The 16592-nt window shown below is 45.6% G+C and overlaps 2 protein-coding genes across 2 annotated transcripts in view; one reads left to right on the top strand and one right to left on the bottom strand.

Moving 5' to 3' along the window:
- Positions 1-1287: 1287 nt before the first annotated feature.
- RPL6 (ribosomal protein L6) lies at positions 1288-7832 on the bottom strand. The gene is made up of 6 exons (XM_069754792.1): positions 5750-7832; positions 5573-5671; positions 5332-5475; positions 3187-3235; positions 2418-2602; positions 1288-1478 (listed from the first exon to the last, which is right to left on the bottom strand). The coding sequence occupies exons 1-6, from the start codon at positions 5897-5899 to the stop codon at positions 1326-1328; spliced, it is 780 nt and encodes a 259-aa protein (XP_069610893.1). The 5' UTR covers positions 5900-7832; the 3' UTR covers positions 1288-1325.
- Positions 7833-7895: 63 nt separating this feature from the next.
- PTPN11 (protein tyrosine phosphatase non-receptor type 11) overlaps positions 7896-16592 on the top strand; it is a 114772-nt gene continuing 106075 nt past the window's right edge. Inside the window, exon 1 of the mRNA XM_069754784.1 lies at positions 7896-8414. Coding sequence (XP_069610885.1) covers positions 8401-8414 — 14 coding nt within the window. The 5' untranslated portion in view covers positions 7896-8400. The remainder of the gene's footprint in view (positions 8415-16592) is intronic.

Raw genomic sequence — 16592 nt, 5'->3', positions numbered from 1 at the left:
CAGTACTGTCCCCTAGTATATTTGTACATTGTACATTGTGTGCACACGTTCCAGATTTTTCGCATTTTTTTTCACTATAAAAACGCAATAAAACTGGGGAAAAAAACGCATCCATTAAGCATCCTATTAATAGAATGCAATCCGCAATTTTTGTGCACATGTTGCGGGGTTTTTTTCCACGAAAAAAACACATTGTGGTAAAAAAAAACGCAGCATGTTCATTAATTTAGTGGATTTTTCGCAGATATCCCGCTATTTAATGCATTGGGAAGCTCCGGAAAAAAAACGCGAAAAATCTGCACAGAAAACGCAAGAAAAACGTGATAAAAATGCGCAAAAAACACATGTGGATTTCTTGCGGAAAAAGTCCGGTTTTGTTCAGGAAATTTCTGCAAAGAATCCTGACGTGTGCACATAGCCTAAGTCGTCTTTTTCACTAACTGAATAACTCTAAGTCTCATAACTTATCCCATTGTGCACATTATTTCTGTGGCCTGGCTCGTGATTGTGTAGCGGAACACTCCGTCCTTCTAATGATCATCTAAAGCTCTTCAGGTACATTCCATGATTTTATTGCTTTACCGTCAGCAGCTGCCTGGCATTGTCCACTAAAATTAAAGGGGTTTTCCATTTTCAGAGAAATATTTTCCGCATGCACAGTTGTGTGAGCATGCTCGGATGCTAATAGTGTCTTCAGCGCGCTCTAATACTATGTTTGATTCCCTGCGGCTGCGTGTCTCGCAGCTTTTCAACGGACATAACACATTCAGGGATTATCTGTGAGACATGCAGCATATGGAGAGATCTCCACACAACGGCACCCCAGTACCAACATTTTTAAGTGTTTTTTTGGTAGTAGTGACTGATGATGGCTAAACATTTTTTTTGTTAATTATATAGGACTAAAATGTGTCTACAAAACTCCCACCCTACTATACTTTTATTTATTTAACTCAGTTATCTACAACCGTGCCCAGAACATGTCAGCGTGGTCCATCCATTACACACTGGCATAACAGCCTGCAGGGTACCTTGAACACGCCAACATATCACATGACTTGAGCCCTAAGGCAGAGGATTCTCACATCCTCCAAGGTGAGCATTGTATTCATTCTTACCTGGTCTTTATTCTCCTGATAAAAGCCAGAATCTGATTTATTTTTGCTATTAGGACACCACTTTCCTTTAGCACAATATGAACATTTGCTTTTACCAACTTACAGGAGCACAAGGAAAGAATAAAGATTCCATGATACGACGGGATTTTCAGAAAACACAAAACTCAAGTAGAAGATGTACATCTTTTATTAACTCTGTGACGTTTCTTAGAAGACCAGTTTGTGTGGATACATTCCGTTTGACAGATAAAACATGGAGCGCAGGTATCCACGAAGCTGGGGCTCTTTCTTGATGACTGACAGGAGTTGCGAGTCAACAAACTTCTGGTCTGCTTTGCGTTGTTGTGTAACTGCATATTTCTAAGGAGCAGATGAAACAAGGGTCACACATACAATGCTCAAAACATTTATGTAGTTTGCTCAACAGAAACTCCTTCTAACCACCCTCCAAAAAAACCCAAAAAAACTTAGGTTAATGGAAATGTTACAGCATGCCAACAGAAGGGTTTTGTAAATCAATGGCACTTTGTAAGTGTAGTGTTATAGTTCCAGTAATGGAAATCTAAGTGGAGCCTTTTTGGTTCTGGTAACTGGTGGTGTTCTTAGCTTTTGGTCTTCACAGATTGAGCCAAATTGAATCAGAAAACCAATCGCTCAGTGGTCATATGAAACAAGTATACTTAAAAAAAAAAAAAAACTTACAAAATTAAGCAGTGGTTAATGGCTTTTATTTCATTAAATCATAGTGCATGTGAAAATAAGAAACTGATATATATTAATCAGAGAAATCCGCTTCCTCTGCCAAAATTGGTCATGATCAAAATTCTCAATTCCGGTACAATCTATATTCGGTGAAGACCCTTTCCCATTACTGGCATAGATGGCGGCAGCTGCTACTGAGAAGATTCAGTGTAGATACAAGGGAGGAGCCCTGCCTCTACCGCCTTCCTACATTAACATGGAAGTGTATACATAGCAACCGCCATCTACTAGCCCAGTAATGGGAAAGGGTCTTCACCGAATATAGATTTTACCCAATTGAGAATTTTCATAATGACTGATCAATTCTGGCAGAGAAAGAAGCAAATTTTTCTGATCAGAGATATCATAAAGTTGCTTACTTTCATGTGCACTATGGATGTATAAAATAAAAATTTAAATGATGCCTACTCTAAAATTCTACCACAAACTTCCAAGTTGTAAGTAGAATTCCTATTTTTTTCCCTATGTTCCTGCAGATTCACACTGGGCCGTGCAAGGAAAGCTTTTTGCTTTGATCCTTTATGAGCAATTACTTACTTCCTTCTCTGTGTCAAAGATCTCTCCCTCCTGGTGCTTGGGTTTCCTCAGCTTCTTCTTCTTGAAGTAGGAGTCAGTTAGGTGTTTTGGGACCTTGACTTTGGAGACATCGATTTTAGTGGATGTGGCAATGACAAATTTCTGGTGAGCTCTTCTGAGGGGAACTCTATTGATGGTCAGGGGACCTAATTTAAGACAAAGGAATATATAAAAGAGTTAAAATATATATACATCTATAGCTATCTAATCAAGAATGGCATTTTCATGTCGGTCTCTGGAGTAAGAGGTGCCAAATCTATTAAAACGCGGGATCGACTGGTCGTGAATTTGGCGGACGTGGTTGTCCACGACCCTCCCTCCTCCTGCGATGCTCAACGACTGCAAAGCTGGCTGGGACGGTGTAAAAATGGCACAACACTTTTGCCCTACTGTAATTTGCAAGATTTTGACCTGGTTTATGCCAGTATTCTGGCAATAACTGATGAATCGGGAACGCAGGATTTGGAATGAAAGATATTACACATGACCATGAGAATTATAAAGTGTATAATACTGCTTTGGCCCATCAATTGTATAGGCGAAGTGTCACTCACTTAGAACCCACGCTGTTCAGTGCGGTGATATTTAGTGTGCACGAATCAGGACGACGTGACGTATGGCTTAGCACAAGCAAAAATTCAGGTTTTCATTGTAGAAACTTAATTCTAGATGATTTGATCAGATAATATATTACGGACTTGTAGGGAGAAGTGCACAGCGCGACACTTACCTGATACCAACAGAAGACCAGTCTGAAGCTGCTTCAGGAAGACAACACGCTGCAAGAAGAAAAAACATACATTAGCCCTTGTTTCTCTAATCCAGCAGGAGTCTATGAATTACTATTCTTGGCCATGAAATACACACTACAGAAAGCGTAACCTTAAGTAGTGGACGTAGCAGATAGTTGTACAATTTGATAATGCGACTAATGGTCCTGCAGGCATAAGTCTAATTTCACAAAATATACTGCACAAACCCAAATGTACTGGATCTACTGGAAATGGAGCTGCTACCCAACCTCTGAGTACATCAAATAATGAATTGCTTCTATAGCAACAACACAGTCTGCAGTGCTATACAGTCACGGACTGCATGGGGGCTATAATCCAAATTCCCTTTCAGTAGCCTTCTGCAGTGAGAACGCACACACCATGTGACCAATCTTCCAAGAGGTTTTGTATTTAGTTGCCTCGTAATTTCATCTATTTCAAGGAGTGATCATGGTGGATCGTGGTTTATTTACGGATAGACTGGCTTTGTGTATGTTGGTAGAGGAGCATTATTGATGAGAGGCCAGTCATTATTATTGTTATTATATTCCTAGTATTAGATGCCCAGAAAGACGCACTTTTTTATTTAGCACAGCATTTTTCTATGGTCATGGTTTTGTGTCCCATTCCCTTTCACCCATGTCTGTAATTTTAATAATAAAATGTTATTTCTTGAGTAATTTGGACTAGATCATCATCTTTTTCTATATGGTGGTGTTTTAAATGATAGGTTGCATTGTCCTCTGCATGTATGGGTATCTGTTTATGATTTTATACAATATACAGATATGCCTTAAAAGCTGTTATTTAAGTCTTGAGTAGTGTTCATAACTGAAGTTTGCCTACAGTGCTCGGGTATGCATGGATTATCGCTGGTGCTCCAGTGACAAGTCCGAGTCCCTGCGGCTGTTCGACAGGTACATAACATGCAGCCTCAAACATGGGCACCCGCGATACTCTGTGCATACTCTGAGCACCCTAGGCAAACTCAAGTAATAATAACTTGCGCTCATCACTAGTCTTGAGAAAAGAAGCGTGCAAAACCACTTCGGCCTGAAGTACTTTTAGGGCAGGTTCACACCATAAATATTCGATGCCAATTTTCCATGCGGAAACGTTCATGACATAATATTGTACCAGCTAACTAGGAGACCAACAAATTTATCTACGTTACAGTTGTCTGGAGATAGACCTGTGGTGTGGATTTAAAAAGGAGTTACACGATCACCTGCTCACAAGGGCAATACTGGGGAATCACAAATTGCATATTTGAGTCTGCACTGTTACAGCGACTGCAGAATTCTGGCCCAAGTATGGACAACCCTTTTAAGCTTGTAACGTGCCAATACTGTGCGGGGATTCAGCGGATTCAATCCTATGCAATGGAAAGTTCAAAAAACAAAAAAAACATGGTGCAAAATACATTGATTTTGCTGCAGAAAAATGCACACTAAATATGCAGCATGTTCTCTAAGAGAAAGGCACTGACCGACGCATTTCAGGATTAACGATGGACTTGTGAAAATGGACTTGTATGATCGACATCTCTCCCAAGAATCAGTCGGCTGGCACCCCTGTACACATTAGACAGTCAGCCGAAACAGTCAATAGCAGCGGGTTCAGCCGACATTAGTCCAATGTGTATCTTTGCCCTTTATCAAAGGGGCAACTGATAAAAACTCAGTTCAACCATTCCCTCAGCTGCACACACAGAGCAATGGTGCTGGTAGATAAGAATGCACCCGTTTTACCACAGTCCTAGGTAAAGAGCACAATTATGTTCATTTCGGTGAACTACAGGTATGTCAGGTCTTCCTTTAAAACCTTCCCCTTACACTACATAGTTCTGCTGCAACATTAAGGAATTGCATTACAAGCACATCGCCATTCGTCAGCTCATCTGTAGGTTGAACATGCTGGGCACAAGCTGTCCATGTAGCAGTAATATTTCACTTTTAATGACAACCTCCATTCATGTGCCCTTTTCTACAGAGCCGTCGTTATGAATGCACGGTGGCATTTCACATATAGGGGTCTTGTTCTGGTTAACCGGTGCCATCGCTCTACACTAGTTCCCCCTTCTTGTCCCAGAAGCTACTTGCCTTCCCCCTGTGACGTCCTTGAAGAAGAATCAGCACAGTCCCAGGGGTGATGCTGGAGCGCAGATTGCGCTTGTGCTCGCTGAAGGGTTTCTTGCCGTGATTCAGAAGCTTACGTGGAACATCTTCAGTAGGATAGTAACGGGGCTGAAAGTAGGAAAATGTAAAGCCAAGTCATTAGCAAAGACCTCTCGTCGTACCTGTCCCCCAATATGGAGGCAGACAAGCGGAGAACACCACTTACCATTTTGCGCTGTTTAACCACACGTGTTCCTCCATTCTTATCTCCACCAACTGTCTTACTCACGGTAGCACGGGGCCTCTCCCGCTGCTTCTTCTCAATCTAAACAAGTCAATCGATATTATATGGCAAGAAATAAATAAAATCATATTAAACTGTATAACAAGCAGGGCTGCTTACCTTAGTCTCTGGGGCCTTGTACTTGCGCTTGTACAGCGCTTTCCTTGCAGTCATTGCAGACCGGGAATACTTCCCAATTCCACGTACCAGGACTGGGTTGCGGCTGCCATGATGCTTCCTGACCTTCTTCACAGCCTGTTCTTCTGCCATCTGTAACGAGTAAGCTGGTTAGAAAGTATTGGACTCAAAGTAAAACTGATAATGCAAAATCATGAAGGTGGATTTATAGGCACACTATAATACTACAGAATCAAAATCACATCAGGTGGGGTCCGATGTAAACATGTGACTGAGCTCCGGGCAACGGCGGCTGCCGCACATCAGCTGTGGCTCCATGTTTACCTCCGGCTGCTGGTCAGCAGGGGACATGGGGGTCACATCCTCACCCATCTGATATTGGTGAGCAATGCTTGGGACTGGTCATCAGACGCCTGGAGAAGGCTTTGCACCAATTTTCTAAAGATAATTTACTAGAAGATTCATTTTTGTGTCATTCAGAATAAAGTCAATTTCTTAAAGGTTTTATCCTGTGAAGACAAGTTATGGCGTATCTGCTGATTAAGTTATAACTCACTGATTCATGGAGGTCCGACCGCTGGGACTTAACCCTGTGAATATGGAGTGGTAAAGTGCACGCTTAACTGCTGCTCCATTCATTTCCTGTGGAGCTGATGAGCACTATGGTCCCAACAGTTTGACAGAAAATGAGTGGATCAGCACCAAGCCCCCCCACAGATCAGCACGGTATTACCGATCCTACAGATCAGCAGAGACCACCACAGATCAGCATGTTATTACCACAGATCAGCACATTATTACCGATCCTACAGATCAGCACCGAGACCACCACAGATCAGCACGTTATTACCGATCCTACAGATCAGCAGCGAGGCGCCCCCACAGATCAGCACCGAGACCACCACAGATCAGCACGTTATTACCGATCCTACAGATCAGCAGCGAGGCGCCCCCACAGATCAGCACCGAGACCACCACAGATCAGCACGTTATTACCGATCCTACAGATCAGCACCGAGACCACCACAGATCAGCACGGTATTACCGATCCTACAGATCAGCAGTGAAGCGCCCCCACAGATCAGCACCGAGACCACCACAGATCAGCACGTTATTACCGATCCTACAGATCAGCACCGAGACCACCACAGATCAGCACCGAGACCACCACAGATCAGCACGTTATTACCGATCCTACAGATCAGCACCGAGACCACCACAGATCAGCACGTTATTACCGATCCTACAGATCAGCACCGAGACCACCACAGATCAGCACCGAGACCACCACAGATCAGCACGTTATTACCGATCCTACAGATCAGCACCGAGACCACCACAGATCAGCACCGAGACCACCACAGATCAGCACGTTATTACCGATCCTACAGATCAGCACCGAGACCACCACAGATCAGCACGGTATTACCGATCCTACAGATCAGCACCGAGACCACCACAGATCAGCACGGTATTACCGATCCTACAGATCAGCAGTGAGGCGCCCCCACAGATCAGCACTGAGACCACCACAGATCAGCACCGAGACCACCACAGATCAGCACGGTATTACCGATTCCAAAGACAGGATAAGGTGTAATCTCCGGACAAGCCCTATAACACAAAAGCTACACATCAAGCAGCATAAACGGGTGTGAAGCTAGTGGGCCCTATTCCCTGTATCGGTGATATGCCCGACACACCTGGCACAGCGGGTCCCGGGCTCTCACCCCGGCGAGGACAAGCCCCCGGAGCCTGCACTAACGGGGGCACACAAGCGCCTACTGCCGCCCGACGGGAGCGCGAAGCTGCGCACACACTCGGCTCTGCTACACCTGACCGGCTCACTAGTGATCTCCGCACAGCTCCGGCATGTACACGGCACCAGGCCGGCACACACTCGGCACTATACCCCGATATCGGGCCCGCAGTGCAGCGCCGCTATCTGCCGACAGCCCCGGGTGGTGCGGGAGGGCGCAGGCGGGCACCCCGGGCAGGATTACATCGGATTACACTGCCAGGGCCCCGCTCTCAACACAGAACATCCGCCATTCCTACCTTGGCTGAAAGGAAAAAGGGTTAACATCCGGGAAATGGCAGTATAAGAACCCGCCGCAACGTCACTTCCGCCGCACAGGATTCTGGGAGATGTAGTCCTCCCTCCTGGGCTGCTCTCTCTATACTACTTGCCGCCCGCCTTTGACGTCACGTTACCGCGACGTTGCAGGACGAATTAGTTCATTCGGACGATGTTTTTGTAAATGATCCGGTCGGACTCGAGTCTGATACGTATCCCGGGAGAGGCGTGTACACGGAGACGGTTCTCATCCAAACTGACGGTTTCCGCTGTTTCCACTAGTTTCTCCATGGCAGTCCCAGTACGGAGCGGCACCACATAGCATTGTCCGGCGCTTTCTGCTACTTCTGTCATTCTGAGAAAAGTTACCCGAGGGCTGTGTGGTGGCGCGGTCTGATGACGTCATTGGTGGCCGCCCGGGTGGTGGAGCTGCTGCTGGAGGCCTGCATCTGATCTCCGCCCGATTACTAGCTCTGCGCTGGGAGTAGCGCCGCTGTGTGGAGGCCCCGGGGCCCAGATCCCAGCAGCCAGGAGAGCCTGCAGCTGAGCTGGTACCATGACATCCAGGAGGTGAGACCGCCGCTGCCCCTGTGCGTGCTCCGCTGCCCCTGTGCGTGCTCCGCTGCCCCTGTGCGTGCTCCGCTGCCCCTGTGCGTGCTCCGCTGCCCCTGTGCGTGCTCCGCTGCCCCTGTGCGTGCTCCGCTGCCCCTGTGCGTGCTCCGCTGCCCCTGTGCGTGCTCCGCTGCCCCTGTGCGTGCTCCGCTGCCCCTGTGCGTGCTCCGCTGCCCCTGTGCGTGCTCCGCTGCCCCCGTGCGCGCTCCGCCCCCCGCTGCCCCCGTGCGCGCTCCGCCCCCGCTGCCCCCGTGCGCGCTCCGCCCCCGCTGTCCCCGTGCGCGCTCCGCCCCCGCTGACCCTGTGCATGCTCCTCCGCTGCCCCTGTGCACGCTCCACTGCCGCTGCTTGCCCTTTGTGCTCTCCACTGCCCCTGTGCTCGCTACACCGCCGCCCCTGTGGGCCCTCCGCTGCCTCCCCCGTGGGCGCCCTGCCACCGCTGCCCATGCTCCAACTCCTTCAAGTTCCATGGTTTCCTCTGGTGAACAGCAATTTTCAAGTCTGACCACAGATTCTCAAAAGTTTAAGTTCTGGGCTTTGTCTAGGCCACTACTAAACATTTACACGTTTCCCCTTAAACCACTCGAGTGTTGCTTTAGCAGTATTGCTTTGGGTGATTCTTGTTGGAAGGTGAACGTCTGTCCCTGTCTCACATCACTGACAAACTGAAACAGGTTTTGCTCAAGAATATCCCTGTATTTCACACCGTCCATTTTCCCTGTCCCTGCTACCAAACAACATCCCCACAGCATGAGGCTGCCACCACCATGTTTCACTGTGGGGATTGTGTTCTTGGGGTGATGAGCAGTGTTGGTTTGGCGCCAGACATAGCGTTTACCTTGGTGGCCAAAAAGTTCAATTTTGGTCTCATCTGGCCACAGCACCTTCCTCCATACATTTTGCGGAGTCTCCCACATGTCTTTTGTCAAACTTAAAACGAGCCTCACAATTTTTGTTTGCAATGAAAGGCTTTTTTCTGCCCACTCTTCCATAAAGTCCATCTCTATGTAGTGTACGGCTTATTGTGGTCATATGGACAGATACTCCCGTTTCTGCTCTGGACTCTGCAGCTCCTTCATTGTTACCTTTGGTCTCTGTGCTTCCTCTCTGATTAATGCCCTCCTTGCCCAGGCTGAGGGTTTTGGTGGGTGTCCCTCTCTTGGCAGGTTTGTTGTGGTACCATGTTCTTTCTATTTGAGGATAATGGATTTGATGGTGCTTCGGGGATCATCAGAGATCGTGATATATATTTTTTATAACCCAACTCTGACTTGGGATTCTTAATAACTGTTTCCCTGACTTATTTTGAGATCTCTTTGTTCTTCATGGTGTTTGGTTAGTGGTGGCTCTTGTTAATGGTGTTGCAGCCTCTGTGGCCTTTCAGTAAAGGTGTGTATATACTGACACACCAGGTGACACTTGTGACTTATGAAGGTATTTGCTTGCACCAGAATTTTTTAGGAGGTTCATCACCAAAGGGGTAATTACATATGAACATGTCAATTTGTAGCTATTTGATTCCATAAATTTAATTTCTGCCTATCTCTTATCCCTTGTGCTTTACCAACTTTAGTCTATTTAGTGCTGATGCATCACACACAGATCAGATTACACAAATATTTAAATACAGGTTGTAATGTAAAAAATGGGTAAAAAGCCAAGGGGGTGAATACTTTTGTGAGCCACTTTAAGGCTGCCCAGTTCAAGTCAGGAGACTCTTGGCCCGTCCGTGCATCCCGATCCATATACTGATGGTGGCACAGGGAGGTGTGAATGCTGCCTATAATTATTATTATTATTTATTGTTATAGCGCCATTTATTCCATGGCGCTTTACATGTGAGGAGGGGTATACAGAATAAAAACAAGTACAATAATCTTAAACAATACAAGTCATAACTGGTACAGGAGGAGAGAGGACCCTGCCCGCGAGGGCTCACAATCTACAAGGGATGGGTGAGAATACAGTAGGTGAGGGTAGAGCTGGTCATGCAGCGGTTTGGTCATTCGGTGGTTACTGCAGGTTGTAGGCTTGTCGGAAGAGGTGGATCTTCAGGTTCTTTTTGAAGGTTTCAATGGTAGGCGAGAGTCTGATGTGTTGTGGTAGAGGGTTCCAGAGTAGGGGGGATACGCGAGAGAAATCTTGTATACGATTGTGGGAAGAGGGCCCCTGGCCCACAGCGCTGCTAGCGCCTCCTTACGTTCCTTAGGGATGCAGTGAGTGTAGGACCTTCAATGACGTCGCGGTCACCTGACCGCGACGTCATCGAAGGTCCTTCACTCACTGCAATCTTAGGAACGGAGGGAGACGCTAGCAGCGCTGTGAGCCAGGGCCCGTCCGAGGGTGAGTATATCCATGTTTTTTATTTTTATTCTTTATTTTTTACATTAAGATGGATCCCAGCGCCTGAAGGAGAGTTTCCTCTCCTCCAGACCCTGGGAACCACACGCCGTATAAGATGACTGGGCGTATAAGATGACCCCCGTCTTATACGGCGGGCATATCCCAAATTCCATATTTTATATGGAAAAGTTGGGGGTCGTCTTATACGCCCAGTCGTCTTATACACCAGAAAATACGGTACATTTTATTCATAAGAAGAGTACGTGGCGGCCCGAGCGGTGCACTTTGGGTCTAATATGCTGTACCAGATCCAGGTGGCTACAAGTCGTCCAGACCTGCTGCGATCACCCAGTTTCTAGGTGTAATGTCTTTGGCATCTTGCTCTAGTTTAGGACTAGCATCCGCTCCCTTTCCTGCCCCCCCTTGAGGCGTTTAGAGGGGCGGCTGCTTGGGGTGGAGTATGACTGTTGGGCACTTGGTTTGGGGCAGCCTTTTCCTGTCTGTGGTCTGGTTACTACGAGTTGTGCTGTTACTTCTTGCGTGTCTGTGGAGAGGAAGTGTCTACATGACGGGGATAATGCAATAAAGACAGATTGCATTCGATTGTTCATACTTCCCTGAATATGAAACTATTGGCGCTTTCACATTGTGTTTTGGCACTTGCTCAGTGGCTGACGTCGGAGCTAACATCTGAAACCTCCCCCTTCCCCCCCAAAAGCAGAATTCGGATGTGTGAGCTAGTGGGGCCATAGAGTACTGGTGCCGGCAGAGCGAACGTGCATGTATGCCTACTGGAGGCAGACATTCTGACATAGTAGACTATGCTTGGGTGTCCGTAAATGATGTACGTCAGAGCGCACGTTCACTCTGTCGGCACCATTGTAGTCTATGGCCTCTTTGTCATGTAAGCCACTGAACGGCATCCTAAACGCACCACTTTTTATAAAATTATGATCTCCTCCACGTCATGGAGACTGCAGAACACAGACTTAGACTGATGGCCATATATTCTTTTTCATTGATGTCCTATCCGTAGGATAGGTCATCAGTGTCTTATCAGTTGAGGTCCCACACCCATCACCCCAGTCGATCAGCTGTTATTGGTGGCGACGGCCGCTGGACAGAAATGCTCACTGAGCTGTTCCATCTTCTGATAGTTGTTGATTTGAATTTTCATTAATCAGGCCCCGGTTACTTCTGCAACAGCCGTTGCTATAATTGCAGACTTTAGAGCGACCTATCAGGTTGCCCCACCTTAGCGACTACAGTGGGGAAAATAAGTATTTGATACTCTGACCATTTTGCAAGATTTCCCACTGTCAAAGAATGGAGAGGTCTGTAATTTTTATCGTATGTACACTTCAACTGTGACAGACAGAATCTTAAAAAAAACAACAAAATCATATTGTATGATTTGCACATAGTTAAATTGCATTTTGTTGCATGAAATAAGTATTTGATCGACTACAAACCAGCAAGAATTCTGGCTCTCACAGACCTGTTAGTTTTTCTTTAATAAGCCCTCCTACTCTGCACTCATTACCTATATTAATTGCACTTGTTTGAACTTGTTACTTGTATAAAAGACACCGGCCCACACACTCCAACCTCTCCACCATGGCCGAGATCAAAGAGCTGTCTAAGGACACCAGAGAAAAAATTGTAGACCTGCGCAAGGCTGGGATGGGGTAAAGGGCAATAGGCAAGCAGCTTGGTGAGAAGGCAACAACTGTTGGCACAGTTCTTTGAAAATGAAAAAAAAAAGAAAGTGACTATCAATCTTTCTTGGTCTGGGGCTCCAAATCTTGCCTCGTGGGGTAAAGATGATTCTGAGAAAGGTCAGGAATCAGCACTGAACTACCAAGGAGAACCTGGTCAATGACCTGAAGAGAGCTGGGACCAAAGTCTCAAACATTACCGTTAGTAACACACTATGCCGTCATGAATTAAAATCCTGCAGGGCACGCAAGGTCCCCTTGCTCAACCTAATAGAAAATCTTTAGAGGGAGCTGAAACTCTATGTTGCCCAGTGACAGCCCGAAACCTGAAAGATCTGGAGAAGATCTGTATGGAGGAGTGGGCCAAAATCCCAGCTGCAGTGTGTGCAAACTTGGTCAAGAACTACAGGAAACATCTGACCTACCAAATATTAAGTTCTGTTTTTCTATTGTATCAAATACTTATTTCATGCAATAAAATGCTAATTAATTATGTAAAAATCATACGATGTAATTTTCTGTCTCTCATAGTTGGTGTACCCATGATAAAAATTAGACCTCTCCAATCTTTGTAGATGGGAAACGTTTGATATCGGCAATGTATCAAATATCGAATATACTCATGTATAAGCCAAGTTTTTCAGCACATTTTTTATGCTGAAAAAGTCCCCCTCGGCTTATACTCGAGTGAGGGTCTCACTTATGGTATTTTTGGACTACAAGATGGAGGGGGAGCGGCAGCAGGTCACAGGAGGCAGGAGCCGGCTGCTGCGGCTAACACCTGTGCCCGCTCATAAAGAAAAATTAATATTCACTGCTTTCCATGCTCATGGGAGTGGAGAGCAGTGAATATTAATTTCTCTTTAATAGCAGACAAGCTGTTAGCTGCAGCAGCCGGCTTCCTGCAGTTGCTGGGCGCTGAAGTGTGCTCGTTATTTAAGGGAATGAATATTCACAGCTCTCCACTCCCATGGGCATAGAGAGCAGTGAATATTCATTCCCTTTAGCAGCGGCTACACATGATCACCCAGTTGCTGCAGCAAGCCAGCGGCTGAGGTTACTGTGCCCACTAAGATCACTGAATATTCACTGCTCAGCTCACCCATAGTCTCAGCCGCAGAGCATGAAGTATTCTGGCAGCTGTCCTCTGCTTGTAAGCAGTGCATGATGTCCCTGCCATGCCCTACTTACAAGCATAAATCAGCTACTGGCATCAGAACAGGATGCTGCAGGGGAGCGCAGGGAAGGTAAGTAGGATGGCTTATGTTTTTTAATCTTTTTCTGATGGGCCATGCAGTCCAGGATGGGGATGACTGGGCCATGCATACCAAGATGGGGATGAGGAAGGCCATGCATACCAGGATGGGGATGAGGGGCCTTGCAGACCAGGATAGGTCTGAGGGGGCCATGCAGGCCAGGATGGGGCTGAGAGGGCCATGTATACCAGGCTTATACTCGAGTCAATAAGTTTTCACATTTTTTTGTGTGGTAGAATTACCGTATTTTTCAGACGATAAGACGCACCAGACATTTTGTGAAGGCTCTGAGCCCACACACATCCATCCCAGGCTGGTCCACGGCAGTTTTGGAGATGCTCGGTGGTGCAGGGGCTCCGCCTACATTTTGTGAAAGCCCAGAGCCGCAGCACTTCCATTGCTGTAATGCGGTGACCTCCAGGAAAATGGCCACTGGAGGCGGCACTTTCGCACAATGAGATTCTCGTCTCTCAAGATCTCAATCTGCACATGTGCCGCCTCCGGGGGCCATTTTCCTGGCGTGCCTTACAGGAATCGAAGTGTGGGGGCTCTGGGCTTGCACAAAATCTTGCATTGCCGAAACTGCCTCGCACCACCCTGGGATGGATGTGTGGGGGCTACGGGCTTTAACTAAATGTTGGAGGAGCCCCCACACCACTGAGCATCTCCGAAACTGCCACGCACCAGCCTGGGATGAGACTCCTGCTAAGTACATCCGGACTATAAGACGCACCCCCATTTTCCTCCAAAAATTTTTTGGGAACAATTGCATCTTATAGTCCAAAAAATACGGTAGGTACCTTGGCTTATATTCGGGTCGTCTTATACTCGAGTATATACACGGTACTTTTCCCGACTGTATATGGTTGCTGTCCATTTAAGAGCGACTCTTTGGGCACTATCGCTTTAATTCTTTAAGACCCTTTGGCAAAAACGGTGGTTTTGCATTCAACACAGACACCCTTTTCTCCTTTATTTCTATAGAACATAATTTTAGGGGGCCAAATCTTGTGAGGGGGGGAAGAGATTGTGTTTTAATGTTCTCAGTATTTTTAGTCTGATGTTAAAGATGGGTTGTGCAAAATTTAACCCAAATTGGGTGAAAAAAATGTGGTTTTGTATTCAACAGGCTACAACACACAGAGATTTTCTGCTTTATAAATATGGGCATACAGGTTATAGACTGCTGAAAAGTGTGATACCTGTATGCCTCATATCAGACGTCTTGTTGCTGAGAAAGCATATATATCACTTTATATAAATTACCTCTTCCAGGCTCTGGGGCGGATACTGCCTGAAAGATGCATAACTCTGCCTCCTCCAGAGATTATTTTACATGAAGGACTTTTTGGCAATGCCATTCTTTTGTTTATTTAGAGGTATGCTTCCGGTTGCTGTGCTAAAACGCAAAATTCCTCTTTGTCTTATGATTTTTAGCAGAGGTCTGAAGGTTTTGTTGCAAAATTGATATTTGAAACTGTCAACTGTCCCGAATTCTTTCCACCTTGACTAAAGCTCCAGTTCCAGCTGCCAAACAACAGACCCAAAAGCTTAATGATGCCTCCACCATGCTTCACTGTGGGTATGGTGCTCTTTTGGCGATGCGAAGTGTGGGCTTTACGCCAAACATACCTTTTGTAATTATGGCCAAAAATTTCAACCGTCGTCTCATCACTTCTCTCGTCTGATAACTTTCAACAATGAGATCCCTTTGCTGTGTTGTAAGCTGTTTACGGACAAGGCTTTTTACTGTAAAATGCAACTAAGAAAACATCAGGAAAATCCAACTAGAACAGCTAAACTGTTTATAAGGGGTTAATCAGAATTAAAGTAAATGATGGCCGGTGTGCAGTGATTACTATTAAACATGAGTTTAGTCAGACAGTCTTATAATTCGGACAACGATTGCATTGTAATGCTTTGATCCGAGCGTGACAGCTGCATAGAAATACATGTTGTTGCGCTCAGGTCTGAAGAGCAGCTGGACAGGTCTGTGATTTGATTGTCATAAGTGTTATACGGCCTATTATCAAATTCTGATCACAATCACATAGAGGGTGTTGACACTTATGCAACCAGATTATTATAGTTCTATATTTTATTTCTTCACCCAAAAATTTCAGTTTATTTCTCAATATAATTGTACAGATCTTGGATGGCATTAAAGGTGGAAAATGTTGTGAAATGATAATTCTTGGCATGGTCTTTTTTTCTTTATATGACAAAATCCTGGAGTTTTCATGCATGTGCAGACATTTTAGATCTGCTGTAAATCCGAAGATGACTTCATTCTACTTTAAGGCTGTGTGCACACGTTGCGTTTTTTTTCGCGGTTTTTCCCGATAAAAACGCTATAAAACCACAAAAAACGCATACAATAAGCATCCCATCATTTAGAATGAATTCTGCATGTTTTGTGCACATGATGCGTTTTTTCCGCGAAAAAAATGCATCGCGGTAAAAAATGCAGCATGTTCATTAATTTTCCGTTTTTTTTTGCGGATTTCCCACTCCAAAATGCATTGGGAAGTGTCCGGAAAAAAACGCGGCAAAAACGCGGCAAAACTGCGGCAAAAACGCATGCGGTTTTCTTTCGGATTTCTTGCAGAAAATGTCCGGAATTCTCAGGAATTTTCTGCGAGAAATCCTGAACGTGTGCACATAGCCTTAAAGTAAGTCAGGAGATGTGTTTTATATTTTTTTTCGGCTGGTTGTCTAGGCTAAGTTTCTGGCAAAACCTGTAAATTGAGTTTTTTTTTCCTTTTAAAGCCTCAAGTTTATAATTTGGTGAAGTTGTAACATGCTTGGGAAAAAAAAAG

This window comes from Ranitomeya imitator, chromosome 1 (genome assembly GCF_032444005.1).
Source record: "Ranitomeya imitator isolate aRanImi1 chromosome 1, aRanImi1.pri, whole genome shotgun sequence".
In the NCBI taxonomy this organism is placed as follows: domain Eukaryota; kingdom Metazoa; phylum Chordata; class Amphibia; order Anura; family Dendrobatidae; genus Ranitomeya; species Ranitomeya imitator.
The sequence above is the reverse complement of the archived record's forward strand: the minus strand, read 5'-3'. Positions and strand labels throughout refer to the sequence as shown.